General features: G+C 50.4%; 1 protein-coding gene across 1 annotated transcript in view; it reads right to left on the reverse strand.

Moving 5' to 3' along the window:
• Window positions 1–12568, reverse strand: part of GPR37 (G protein-coupled receptor 37) — a 133163-nt gene extending 120595 nt beyond the window's left edge. The window contains exon 1 of the mRNA XM_078679083.1: window positions 10921–12568. Coding sequence (XP_078535209.1) covers window positions 10921–11799 — 879 coding nt within the window. The 5' untranslated portion in view covers window positions 11800–12568. The remainder of the gene's footprint in view (window positions 1–10920) is intronic.
• Between the last annotated feature and the right edge of the window lie 2191 nt (window positions 12569–14759).

The following is a 14759-nucleotide window of genomic DNA, read 5'->3' on the forward strand; positions in this document are numbered from 1 at the left end:
GCTAAGTACTTTCTTTATTCAGAAAATTGCTTTGATTAAAGACACCATCCCGGCTACCCCCCCTGGCGCGGGCTCCGTCTCTCCCCCCCACAATGCCCTCTCTTTCACTCAGTTTTCTCCCTTAGACCCCACTTCCTTGGCCACATTGGCTACCCGTATCAAGTCTGGATCTCCAGACGACTGTTGTCCCCCCACCATACTACGAGACATCTGCCATTCTCTACCCGACTGCATCCTTCCCCTGCTGAATTCCTCTCTCTCGTCCGGTACGGTACCCTGCTCCTTCAAGGAGGCCGTTCTGGTGCCTCTACTGAAGAAGCCTGGGGCTGATCCCGCCGTTCCGGCGAACTACCGCCCCATCTCTCTCTTGCCTTTCTTCTCTAAAATCCTGGAAGCCCACGCCACCGCCTGTCTCTCACAGTTCATCGAGAGCTCCAACTTTCTCGAGGCCGACTGTGATCTTGGCCGTGCTGGATGCCTTGAGAGACGGCGCTGACAAGGGTACCCCCCAGGCCCTGGTTTTATTAGATCTGTCAGCCGCTTTCGACACGGTGGACCACAACATCCTCCTCCACCGTGTCGAGCAGGCTGGCATCCAGGGCCTGGCGCTGGCATGGGTCAAATCCTTCCTGACCGGGAGGTTTCAGACCCTCAGCCTGGGCACTCTTAGAGCTCCTAGGGAACACTTGCCCTGCGGGGTCCCCCAGGGCTCCTCTTTATCCCCCCTTCTCTTCAACCTCTATCTTCGACCCCTCCTTTTTTCTCTGAGGCAGTGGGACGTCACCGTTTTTAACTACGCGGACGACCTACAACTCATCTTTCCTCTCGATTCCCCCTCTGCTATTCCTAACTTCCAGGCAGCCATGTCCCACATCCTACAGTGGATGTGTCAAAACCAGCTCAAATTGAATCCCGGAAAGACGGAGCTTCTTCTTCCTGGCAGGAGCTCTACCCACTGGGGTCCGCACTTTTGGCCGGCAGAACTCGGCCCCCCCCCACCCCTGTGGCCTCGGTAAAAAGTCTCGGGGTCACTATTGACTCCGGCCTCTCCCTCGGGCCCCAAGTGGGGACGGTTGTCTCCTCCTGTATGTTCCAGCTGCGCAGGATCAGGAAGGTGGCCTATCTCCTCACTCCTGAAGCTCTTCTGCAAGTAATTATGGCCCTTGTCCTCTCCCGCTTAGATTTTTCGAACTCTATTTACCACGGTCTGCCTAAAACATCTCTCTCCAGACTACAATCTGTTCAAAATCAAGCGGCGAGACTGGCCCTTGGGATTCCGAAATGGCAATCCGCCAAACCCCTTCTCTCTAAACTGCACTGGCTCCCTGTCATCTCGAGGGCAGCCTTTAAGATCGGCTGCCTCACTTTCAAATCTTTATCTGGCTCCTGTCCCGTCTTTCTGAAATCCCTTATCAGGCCCTATTGTCCTTCACGGAACCTGAGATCTTCCCACCTTCACTTCCTACTCATCCCCCCATCAAACTCTGCAGATCTGGAGGACGGAGATTCGCATTCCTGGCCCCTAAACTCTGGAACTCCTTTCCCCTCTCTCTCAAAACCTCTAATTCTCTCACTCTTTTCCGTAAATCCCTAACAACATGGCTCTTCCCTCAATCTGGCTAAATCCCTCTGGTCCTTTAGCATTCAACCAGCGTCAGGAAACCCACGGTGTCAGTGCGCTTTATAAGCTCCCCTTACAATACAATACAATGAATATCTTGAAAACTTTACCAGATTTTACCATTTGGTCACTAAAAAAGGTCACCCCTCTTTGTACGTTTATTTTTTTTCCTGAGTTTTCCACCTCAAAATGTGGCCAATTCTATACATAGTCTGACAATTACATATACTAAATAGGTTCTGCCATTTTAGAAAACATAGTTGCTGTTTCCATTGAAATATACACCAAAGTCGAGGGCGTGGGGACGTTCCTTCACCCCCAAAGCTTCTATATAGTGGGAGGTCACTAACCACAATGTGAAAGCACAAAGGACATTCCCTTAACTTCTAAACATCCTTTTCATTAGCAAAATGTGAAAGTGTGGCACACTTACATCCTCTTTATTCTAATCCCAGAACAGAATAGGACACAGTTTTACCTCATATGCCCTGGTAGCGGCACCTTAGTCGTCATGATGACGTTTCTGTAGCGTTCTAAATTCGAAGGCCTCTGTGCACTAGAGTCCGTGGCAGTGACATCATGCTTTTGGGCATTTTAATTAACATTGTTTCCCTCAAATAGGAGTAAATTAGAAAAATCCAGGTTCCATTCCCTCCGTGAAATCATATTTGAATTCCCATTTACTACAAGGCTCACTGCGTTAAAAGTTCTGATCAGTTAACACTTACCCAGCTGTTGGCGAACAGTAATTATAACAGGAGCCTCATCTCACATACAGTGAGAAAGAGGAGGAAATAGAAGACAGTACTGAAAAGATGTGCATACACCAAGGTAAGTGCACAGGTGTTTAATGCGAACAACGACACCAGGCTCCAGGCACCAACTGCCGTCCTGGAACCTCTGTTGTCCTCACGCTCCAGTTCCCCTCAAGGCTAACTACAGAACATTCCATCACCTGCATTTACATATATTATATACAACTCAACCCAACATGTACACGTCTCCCTAGGTACCTGTGGCCGTGAGTTGAATGAATGAATGATTAGAGCCTTATATAGCGCAACTTTGCCCGAAGGCGTCAAGGCGCTGAAGATGGAAGGAGAAGGCTGAGTGAGAAAGGGGGAGGAATACCGGCTAAAGGTAGGCTTTTCTGAAGTTCTGGCGTTACTCCTACAATCACGTGATCTGTGACTCCTACAATCACGTGATACGCGAGAACAATGTGTGCAGCTAAAATGGCAAAAAATCTGTTTTTAAATTAATAATACACATAGGAAAAAACAATGCTGTCTGCTCTCTTTTGCCTAAAGGGAAGCCTTGCTGCTAAATAATAAAACCAAGGAACTCTGACGATAGTGAGGAAACGAGCAGGCTGAATGAACACTCGAGTAGAATAGATTTAGAGCTCATCATGAGTGACACACCTTTTACGGCGAATAAAATACTATCTCATTTCTACTGTGCTTTTATTTGCTGTTCCTGGTGCGGTATTAATGGCACAAATGTTGAAGTGTTATGAATCATTAGAGTACAACATATTTAGCCACTGTTTTATAGGAAGGTTATTCTATGAGGCAGGTGCAAACAAATGGATTGCATGCCGTCTATACCGTCGGAGCTAAACCTGAATTTTATTTATCATATCCTACGTATGCGAACAGATGTGTAGGGAAATATGCGTTACTCCAATTGTTCTGCACACTGACTTTGGACTTGCAATACTCGAATCATAATTTTCGGCACACATCAGCACCTGGTAGGAATTCAAGTTAACCAATTTCAAATGTTTACTTCCCAATTGAGGTACTCGATTGAGCTGCGGCCCATGGCTTTTGGACAACGATAAGGGGTTTAAGTGGGCCGGGTCCTACCGGTGCTCAGCGCCGGCAGTTCTAAAAAACAGGTGCTGCGACGGGCTCTATCGGGCTCTCCATTTTTGCCCTCACCCTCAGGCTGAAAAATCTTAACTCTGCAGCAGTGTAACCCATCACGCATTTGAGGTGACTTCAAAGAGACTCGTTATATTTGTTTCATAGTCTCATCATGTCAGAACTGAAGCATATTCAAAGTTATAAAAAACGAAGCCGTAGTTGTTACTTATTTAACATATGCAACTAACAACCATTGACAAAGGCAATAGTCCTGGCTTATTGTAAGTGTATAATTACTTGTTGTTTTATATATCTGGATGCAATGACAGAAGCAGCAAAATTCCAGTCGAGCGGCCCACTATGCTAAACACAGATTTTTAGCCCAAGTGCTTCTAAGCCACGCCCTTAATTGCATCGGCCGCGCCCCTTTGAGAGACCCCCCTCCCGTTTTTACATCCCACTTAAAGACCTGATAACCATCATATATCTCACTGAAAAAAAGGCATACAAATTCTACTCATCAGATAAAAGTGCTAACTCAAACCAATAGCAACCACGAGGCACCAAACACTCCGTGTATAGATCAACCTGGAATTAATGTGAATGTTTCCAATGTCATTGCAGTGGGCTTCCAAAATCCTCTATTCCACCACTGGATCAATCACAATCATTTGCAACTGGCTGACAGTCATTTCTATCTGGGTTTTTAGCAACGGGGGCGGGGAGGCAACAATGATGCATTCTGTCACTGATCCACTGTATGTTCATCTGTAAACATATGCACATGTGACATGTTGATACCAGATCAACGGTGCAAAATACATATTTCAGGGACTGTGTGCTCGTGTACTCAGGTAAGGTGTGCAGCATAGGATCTGCTAGTAATAGCAAACACAGACAGGGCTTTGCACAGAATACCAGAACTGCAAGAAAAAAAAATATTTTATCATTTTAGTCTTCCTTCCCTTAGCAAAAACGACATTTGGGGCCATGTTTTGCACTGTTGCGCCATCCTGTGGTCTTTTATGGTGGAGGTGTAAAGCAGCTGCTCAAAGTGGCCTCATTGCAGCGCCCAACACGGGCACAGATGTGATAGACAACTGCAGCAAACCTGGCAGTCGGATAGTGAAAGGGAGCGCCTGAAACCATGCAGTTATTTATAATCACCCCAATGGGATTTCCCACTTTTCAAGTGCACGTAAACTTAAACCGCACAATAGTATTCAGTTGAGATGCAGTACTGCCAAAAATAAACATTTCGTATAGAGAATGTAGGCCAAGGGAAATCTGTAATAAAACAAGAAGCGGACTACCATAAACGAGTGCATTATAGGGTTTAGATGCTCGCCCACGCTGACGGCAAGGGGAATAGGTGCAAGCGTGGAAGTTTGATTTTTGTTGACTTTGTGTGCAGTTTTGGGAACCACAAAAGCATTATCTTTGTAAGTCATTGGTATAGATTTACAAACTGTAAATTTTCTCTTGTGTTACACGTCGGCCTCTTTGTTATTCTTGTTTACAGGGGCCCATCAGAAATGACCCCATAAACTCGAGCATTGTGATTCTGTTCCTTCTTTGCAAGCGTTGCATTGCTGAAGAAAGTAGGTGTGGTTGCATCACGAGCCACCTCCTACCTCAGCATCACTAGATGTTAGCAGGCATCATGTCCTGGGCTGCACCCCTCCCGCTGACTGGCAGCAGGGGCTGCAGTCAGTGTGTTATTTCAATGCCACTGCCTACACAAAGTCGGCATCCAGGCTCGTGACTCGCTTTGTGCCGGCTTGCTTCTGCATTGTTTGGCAGAGTCCCCGGATGTGCGCTCCAGCCTGGCAGCCAACCAGGGCCTTTTTATTTTTAAAGACTAATGAACAGCTGCACTGATTTAAGGTGCGGAGATTGGTACTTTAGTCATGCTCGAACCAGCAGGCAATTAACAGATTAACTGCCCAAGAAAGCTCTATTTATGTCTAAAAACAGAAAGGAAGGGGATTACACCGGAGTAGAGTATGGGGTTGTTAGAGGACAAGCATATAACGACAGACACATGCAATAATGTATTCAAAGAAAGAGGTTGTTGTCAGCGTGCACCTGTTTGCCTTGAAGCCCGCAATTCCCCTTCGTGAATTAAATGTGCGGTTTTATTTGCAGATCTGAACGTATTAAGTTAATGTTTTGCTGCTTCACAGATATTTCAAGATTATATATGCAGAGTTTAAGCTGATTTAACACTCTTTTCCTAACCTTACATGTGCATACTGTATGTCACGACTACTGAAAGTAGAACAAGAAATGGAAAATGTGTGGAATTTTGCATTTTTCATTACAATGTTCGATTTTTAGCACTCACACATGCTCTGGCAAGAAGGATCAGTACGTTATTGAATCTCTACTGGCATCTGTTGCAATCTGCAGATCACAAGTTCAAGACCCTGTAAAGCTAACTCATCCTGAGGTCGACAGTGGGCAAAAACAACACCTGTTAGGTGTAGTGCGACAAATAAAATCGTAGTTGAAAGCACTACATAAAAATAAGTTGTTGCTAAATTATTTGGCACAATTTGAGACATTTCTGCAGCATTCATGCAAGATTTATGAGGAGTAGGGTACTGAGTAAGATAAGTGTCCGAACACGTTGCAAAATGTTTGCAATTTTAAGCTTTGGTATGACAGTGTGGAAGTTCATTTAATTTGCATTTTATTTTCCACGCCACTTCCCTGATACTCACCTGAGAACACACGCTTCTCTAAAGCTAAGCACAAAACTGTCTGCACCGCGTGCGTACACGTCTATCACATACATTTACAGACGCTCTGCTTCCTGGCCTGACCCACAATAGGTGCACATAAGCTACCAACTTTCCAGGCATGTGTCAGGCTTGTGCATGCAAGAAGAAGTGTAAATCAGCGGCCTAAGTGTATAATACTATTCGGTAAAAAATACTTCAAAAAGCTGTCACTGCACTTATTGACAGCGGCGTCTGTAGGCCTTCCATACTTACTGTACTGATCCAGAGTTACAGCCAGCAGTCTAGTGTTTCTTGTATGCCCTACACTAGACACCCACCCACCACTGATGTCACTGGTCAGGTGACACAGCTCTAATAAAAGGGGCCGAGCGCACGTGCTCGAGGCCAGTTGTACCAAGTACCTGACTGTGTCCGTGTCAGTCATTCTTAGCAATGAGGGCCCAGGGCCCCCAACATTACATTGGCGACGAGGCGGACGCTAGCCACGCGTGCCGCAGCTGAAGATCCCCGGGAAAGAAGAAGGGAAGTGCCCATGTGCAGGGCATTCCCCTGGGGAAGCGGCGCCGGCCGCCGAGAGGCCTGCAGGGCGTAAGCCGAGCCCTGGGCCTGCCTGCAGACACGAAGGTGACTGGGAGCCTACCCCACACCTGTGAGCCCAGCCTGCAAGGCCCCCTGCGTGGGTTGATGAAGAGTGGACCGACCGGAGCCCACCCGCGTCGGCCGCGAATGCGCCCCTGCCTGGGGTGAAGGAAGAGAGCCGTGCAGAGCCCACCTGCGTCTGCCGCCACCGCATGGTAACCTCCGCGGAGCCCACCCGCGTGGAGGAGAAAAGGCCCGTCGGCCGAAGGTGAGCCCAAGCACCGAAAGCGGAGCCCACCCGCAACAGTCAAAACGCCATAATGGCGGTCGCCGCCGAAAAACGCAAAGCGGAGCCTACCCGCTATAAATGAACTGTGCCCACAGTACAGCGAGGCCAGCGGAGCCCACCCGCGGCCCGCCTGCAGTGACGCGGCATCGGCCGCTATTGCCCCGTCAAATAAAGCAAGGCTCGCGGAGCCCACCCGCGGCCTGCCTGTGGTGCCTCCTGTCCCCCCGCCGCGAGGGTGAATGAACTGGCACCAGAGAGCGCCCGCAGCGTGAGGGAAGCTGCGGGGCGCCGAAAAGTGAAGCGGTGCCCACCCGCATGACCAGCGCGCCTTGCCGGGCGTAAGTGCAGCCTCATTGAATTTCCGGTAAAGCAGCGCCAGCGGAGCCCACCCGCGGCCTGCCGGCAGTGGCCCCGCTGCGTGGGTGAAGTACGGCGCAGGGGGAATGAACATGAAAGAGGAGCGCCCGCAGCGTGTGAGGAGCTGCCAGGCGCCGAACAAATGAAGCGGAGCCACCTGCTGTGACAGGAACGGAGGCTGCAGCGGCCGCCAGTAAGTGCCCCAAGCAAAGTGTGCCGCGCTAGCTGTTTGCCCGGTAATAAAGCGAAGCCAGCGGAGCTCACCCGCGGCCTGCTTCCAGCGTCCCCCGCCGCTTGTATGAAGAGCGGCGGCAGGGTGACTAAAATGCTGGAAAGCGCCCGCAGCGTGAAGGGGAGCTGCTGGGCGCCAAGACACTGAAAACGGAGCCACCCGCAAAGCTTCAACTTCTCCCCGCGCTGCGTGTGATGGAAAGGCGGCGGGGAGAGGAGGAACGCAGAGTCAGCGTCCGGCAAGAGCGGACTCCATCCGTGCTCTCCCCACCCCGTGCGCCGCCCAAGTAAGACAATGCCCGCGGCGGGGAGGGTCATCAAAGCAACACTCACGGGAAAGGCTGCTGCGGACGGGGACAGAGGGGCAAGACAAGCGTGTGACGACCAGCGGCCGTCCTGGTCAGCTAATTTACAATAGAGCCTGCCCCCTCCCTCCAAAAGAAAGTGCAATCTGCACGGAGTAAGACAAAAGGGACAAAAATAATGCCTGCACCGAAAACACTGTGATGCCCGACTGCCCCAAGTGCAAATGAAAAGAGATGGGACTTACCTGGTCAGCAGAGACTTCAGCCCCCTCCTCCCCTGCACACTCCATAGCAACAACAGGCCCTGCAGGCCTGGGACTCCAAGCTTAGACAAATGAGAAACAACAGGGAAGAGAGTCACCAAGGGAAGGAAGCTGTTTCAGAAGGACAATACAATGCCATCTAGTGGCCATCCACCACTATTGCACTGACACACACCACAAAGAACTGCAGGAACGCGCCAGAACCGCAGGAACACGCCAAGAGGCACAGGAACGCGCCAGAAGCACAGGACCACTGCAACCCTGCAGCACAGCCTAAGTGCGCCAGAAGACAGCTGACTCCCCGCAGAGGACACTCGACAGAAACTGTCAGCTGCAAAGAAAGACATTTCACAGGTACTCCCCAGGAAGTGCCAGAACGTTCAGGACCGCACCAGGAGATAGCGCAGGAACGCGCCAACACTCCAGGAACACTTCAAGAAATGACGCAGGAATGCGCAAGACTGAAGGACAAAGAACTGTACAGAGTTCAAGGCAGTGTGTGCAAACACGCCAGGACAGCGCAGCACTGCGCCGGAAGTGCCAGAAGTCAGGAGCGCCCAGTGACGCTGCACAGCGACACACCAACGCCACAGACCAGCACTGTGCGAGACCGCGCAAGGAGTGAAGGAACTCCACACCTCAGAACCAAGCAGCATTGCGCAGGACCGCGCAAGGAGTGAAGGAACTCCACGCCACCACGACCGAGTAACGCAGGGATCGCGTCCTCGGAGACCTGTCAGTAGGTCACAGCGAAGATGACTTGCCAAAAAGTCACCGCCAGATGCGGACCAGTCAAGTGGTCGCCCGGAAAAGAAAAGGAGAAGATGACCAGGCCGTTGGTCACCCGGGAAGAAAAGGAGAAGATGACCAAGGCCGTTGGTCACCCGGAAAGAAAAGGAGAAGATGACCAGGCTGTTGGTCACCCAGAAAGAAAAGGAGAAGATGACCAGGCCGTTGGTCACCCGGAAAGAAAAGGAGAAGATGACCAGGCTGTTGGTCACCCGGAAAGGAAAGGAGAAGATGACCAGGCCGTTGGTCACCCGGAAGGAAAAGAAAGGAGAAGCGGACAGTCAGAAGATCACGACTGCAAAGACATGCCAGAAGATCGAAGGCATAGCAACTGAATAGATCAAGAAGAGGTCCATGGACGGGACCCAGAAGAGGTCTGATGACACCGACCCGAAGTAAAGAAGGAGCGACAGGAAGAAAGGTGCGATGCCTGGTTTTGGTCATCGGAAAAAGAGAAGGTGTGTCCTAAGGGTAGGACGCAACCAGGGAGATTCGTGTGGAGTGCACGCCACACGGAGATGGCCTGGGTGGTTGAAGAGAAGAAAAGGGACCGACCACGTCGTGAAAGGAATGGAGGAGAAGAAGGGTAGTGAGTGCCACTCGAAGACCACAAGAAGTGAAGAGGTGTGACCAGTCAACTCACACACCCATCATACGAAGATGGTGACATGCACCGGAACACCGGAGTGCAGCGGAGAACAAGGCCTGGCATGAACACCGGCGGCACAAGTCAAAGATATCCATCTACAAGCCATCCATCCATGTGGCGATCGTAGAAGAGAGCAAGTTTGGACTGTTGACGACATTCTACCTTTGGGGTTGAGCGGAAGATTGAATGGCGAGAGTGCTCACACATCCGGCTGAGGAACTGACCACTCCACATCAACCCGTGGCAGCCCAATAAGCAAAGGCCTCAAGGGACTCTGGTGGCAGCAAGTCCCGCAAGAGAGACGGATCCATGACGGTGCGTCTGCAAGACCCACGGAGAGGAAAGCTTTGCGTGCAAGAAAAGAGTCGACAGCGTAACCTTCAGGTGGAACTCGGACACAACGGTGAAGATCGTGGAGCGCCCCGCTCACGGCCCGAAGGCTATGGTGGAGCAACATGACCGACAACACCAGTCCAGTGGAAGCCTGGCAAAGAGGTCCTCCCGGACATCTTGTGAGAGAGGAATACCGGCGAAGAGGGGCATCCTAGTGAGAGGGATGTATGCACCTACTCCTTTCATCTGCCCAGAAATACTTTGAAGCCTGCCCAGAGACATCACCAAGGACCAGGACTGAAGAGGAGAACCGAGAAGACAACCCATACTCGGATCACGTCACCCTTCTATCTAAACTACCAACTGTCACCAGTGGTGCCAAGCAAAGGCAAGATCGAGAACAATGTCCAAGCGGCGCAGATAGAAGGTAGGACCCGCTGAAGAACGGCAAACCATGCCACAATGACTCATGAGTCCTGAATGCAGTAACTACACCATCTGCGATCTGCAATCCACCAAAGAGACTCATTTCAATTTACAGAGTCCAGTGTTATATTGCACGTACATTTTTCATTCCCACAGGTTGAACTTTATCGTGTGGTTTGCAAACTGCATTTTTCTTCCACAGGTTGGACTTTCATTTGTTTTCATTTTTCCCGAAGTTTGGGAGGGATGTACTGATCCAGAGTTACAGCCAGCAGTCTAGTGTTTCTTGTATGCCCTACACTAGACACCCACCCACCACTGATGTCACTGGTCAGGTGACACAGCTCTAATAAAAGGGGCCGAGCGCACGTGCTCGAGGCCAGTTGTACCAAGTACCTGACTGTGTCCGTGTCAGTCATTCTTAGCAATGAGGGCCCAGGGCCCCCAACATTACACTTACCTCAATGTACGGCACAATTTTGCAAGAGAAGTCTTCGAGGAGCCACTTCTTGGCGAGCTCGTGGAATATGACCAGGGGCAGGCAGAAGAAGATGATCAGGAAATCCCAAAAGGCCAGGTTGGCTAGCAGCGAGTTGGAGATGCTCCGCATGTAGTAGTTGTGGCAGACGATGCACATGATCGCCATGTTGCCCATGATCCCGATGACAAAGATGATGACCGCCAGGCACATGATGCCGTAGGCCCCGTAGGACTCCTCGGTCAGTGGGTAGAAGGGGTTCTTCAGGTGGGGCCTCTTGTTGCTGCTGTTTCTGGGGAACAGCCCGTGGTTTATTTCCAGGTCATCCGGCACTAAGATGAAAGAGTCATTGAGAGCCAGGTACTGGGGTTCTGCTGGTCCTGTGGGGGACTGATAAGACTCGTTCAGGTGCCCTTTAAGGTAACTCCCATCCCTGGGGTTCTTGTTTCTCCCTCTACTTTTCCTCCCTTGGGGGTCCCCGGATGCCCTCTTGCTCCTAGACCGAAGACCCTCAGCAGCTCCTGCAGGCTGTATGGACCACCTCGGGAGGCTGACAAAAGTGCCCCCCGTTGCCAAGGAAGCATGACTCCCAGAGTGAAACTTTGACTCAGCACTGACAGACAGCCTTGTCTCGAGCTGTCCTGGCCTTCCTTGAATGCTCCTTCCAGCACTCTCCTCTGTACCCTCGGGGTGCACCGGCTCCAATGCTCCATGCTCCTCGGACAGGCCGAGTGGCTTCTTGTTTTGGTGCAGCCTGCCCTGCTCCCACTTCCCAGGGGTGCCGCTCGCGGTCGCCAGGGCCGGGACAGTGGACACCGAGACAGTAAAGACGCACAACGCAAAGAGCCCCGGACCCCGCATCGCTGGAGGCGCCGGCTCCGCTCACCAGCCGCCCAGCCAGGCGAGACTCCCAGGCATGTCACCGGATCCCGACCTCGGAAGCAGCCCAGCACCGAGGTGATGGATTATTAATTAGCCGCGGGCTTCACCATTTCTTCAAGTCCAAACCAGCTTATTCCACAGCTTGCAGCATAAAAGACTCCATAAAACAAGCCACGGACGTCTTTGTCTCCTCTCACAAGCCAGTGTCCTCTTAATCAACAAGTTCAAGTAAGTAGCCGTCTGTGTGTGCTACTTACTGAGTGTTACGAGCCCAGCAGCAGTCTGACATCCAAGCCCGCCTCTCGTTGCCGTGGCACTGTCTTCATGGGAACTGTTGCCTTCCACTTGCACGTCAGTTTGCATCCTCGGAATTGCACCCAATCCCCTCTTTATAATTCCCTTAAAGCAATGCAACTTTAGACCAGAAAAGCGGCATCCCCCTGATGATTCCGGACGATTATCTGTAGCCTCGCCGCATCTAGTGGTTGGCAATGATGCTCCTCAGCGCGGAGCACAGGTGGGTGCACAGCTCACGCACCACTCCTTCTCAAACCCAGGCACACACCCCTGCCTGCCCACTCACGCGCTTCTGGAAGTTCTCTGCGGTGCCTGCTGAAGTAGTCCGGTCAGCAGGGAAGCTGCGGAGTCCGGGATGCCTTCGACGAATTTCCCCGCAACTGCGTTTACGGGAAGGAGCAGGGTCGGCTGTGGAGACAGAGCGAGCCCTGCGCACGGCGCTGCCATTGGAGGGGGCGCTGCCTGCGAGGAGTGCGGCTGTGAAGGCAGAGCCAACCTCTTCCTCTCGCTCTCTGCCTCCCCCTCCCTCTCTGCCGCCACTCGGAGGCTAAGACTCTCTCGCGAGGAGGCGGGATCCCCTTGTGGCCTCGGGCAGACTTGTCCGCAGCGCGCCTGGCTGCGTCCCTCGTGTGCCAGGCAGGGTCCTCGGCGTGCCGCCGGGTGCCCGCGCTGAGCCGTGCGTGCCCCGGGGCTGCTGGAGACGGACTTCTGCCTCGGCGAGCTGCCTCCCCAGATCAGGCAGCGAAGGAAAAGGGAGCCGCAGGGGACGGGAAGGTCACAATTACTACAGACATCGGGCCGGCTGAGGTTCGCTGTGGAGCGAGTTTGTCTTCTAATCCACTTACTGTACCTTCTTCGGAGCTATCAGTGTGATGGGACGCGTGATGCTAACGACAGTTACACGCTGGAGAGCGAGTTTTAAGGTCGTGAGCTATGGAAGAGAGAGAGAGAAAGAATAAATGCACAGTCGCGTGGCCAGCTTGTAAGTGGGTCCGAGTATAAGGCAGGAAAATATTTCCCTGGCAACTGTTTGCACTGTGAACTACAAATAGTATCAGGATTCAGTGGGCCCATCACGCTTTCAGGTCCTGGTGCCACTGCACCTGCTGCCCCAATGTAATTCAATTCAATTCAATTCAATTTATTTTATTATGTTTTGGCTCTCAAAAGAGGGCCACATAAGACGAAGTACAACAAATACAAACACACATTTTTCTTAAATGAAATAACAACTACAACATTTTCCAATAACAAGAAAAACAATGACACAAACCTCCATATTTCATCAATAAATAGCTAAAAAACATTTAAAAAAGTAAAAAATATTGAAGCGAAACATTTCATTTGGAGGCGAGTATAATGCCTGTAAAAAAGAATTCATATTGAGGATACCCAATTGCAGACATATTGGTTTTATCCATTTCAAACGAAGTGGACGCAATACATGTCAAATAAACAATATATGAGAACGATCCTGAACAGATACATTACAAAAATTACATCTAGAGGAGGATCCATACCATTTTGCTAAAAGATTATTCAAGGGTAACAGGTCCTGCCTTAACAGGAACCAGAATCTCCGAATGCCATGGGGTAAATTCCAGGCGACATAGGGTTGGGCAAGCTTCATAGAATATGAGGTAACCAGAAGATCACCTCCCCTCTTTGCTTGCATAGACTTTTTATCCAACATAAAACATAAATCCCATGACGCCTGTTTCCCAATGTAAAGGATGCTGCCGTATATGCACACACAAATTTAAACCTAAAGGACTTTACCCAGTAGTGGCTCCTGGAGGGAGTGCTGGGGGCGGTGGGGCGGGGAAGGGGTAGGGGCAGGGTGGGGGGAGTAAACTCCGGCGTATGCCGAACGGAGGTAAGTACATAAACAAATAAATAAATAAAACAAATTACATTGCGCCTGCTGCAATGTCAAATGGCGATGCAGCTCACGCAATGTAATTTGTTTTATTTATGTACTTACTTACCTCCGTTCGGCCCTATGCCTGCTCCTCCCCCGCCTCACCACTCCCTCCAGGAGCTGCTACTGCTTTACACCCTAGTTGACAAAGCAGTCCAAATACCTTACATTCACCATTTACCTGAACCTCTCAATCAAAGATCTCATTGCCAAGAATACCAACACAGCCTGGTTCTTAATGCTTTAAATGGACAGGTAGTGTCTGGTACTGAGTACCTGCACTTCTTTAGTTTAAAAACGACAGTACCTGCGGTGTTCAACTTGAGAACTGCTGCAAAAATTCCTTAGTGTGGTTTCCCCTGACTTTTTGCCTTCTGACCTCCTGTTTTTCTAACTGAATTTTTGCTGGCTTCAGGATTCTGGGCACTTCTTAAAACTGGATTTGTGGTTGGTTGAAGTATGTAACCTGGCCAGGCAGGAACCACCACTACAGCTAGGGTAAGCTGAGTTCAAACTAAAAGATAACCTCTGCTCACCCTCTGGTTAGTTAGCACAGAGCAGCCAGGCTTATCTAAAGAGGCATTGTGTAAAGTATTTGTGCAACACACACAGTAACACAATAAATACACCACAAAAAGCCTCCATACAGGTTTAGAAAAATAGAGAACATTTATCTGAGTAAAACAAGACCAAAATAACAAAACTCTAATCAGTAGTCGTT

This window comes from Lissotriton helveticus, chromosome 1_1 (assembly GCF_964261635.1).
Source record: "Lissotriton helveticus chromosome 1_1, aLisHel1.1, whole genome shotgun sequence".
NCBI lineage: Eukaryota > Metazoa > Chordata > Amphibia > Caudata > Salamandridae > Lissotriton > Lissotriton helveticus.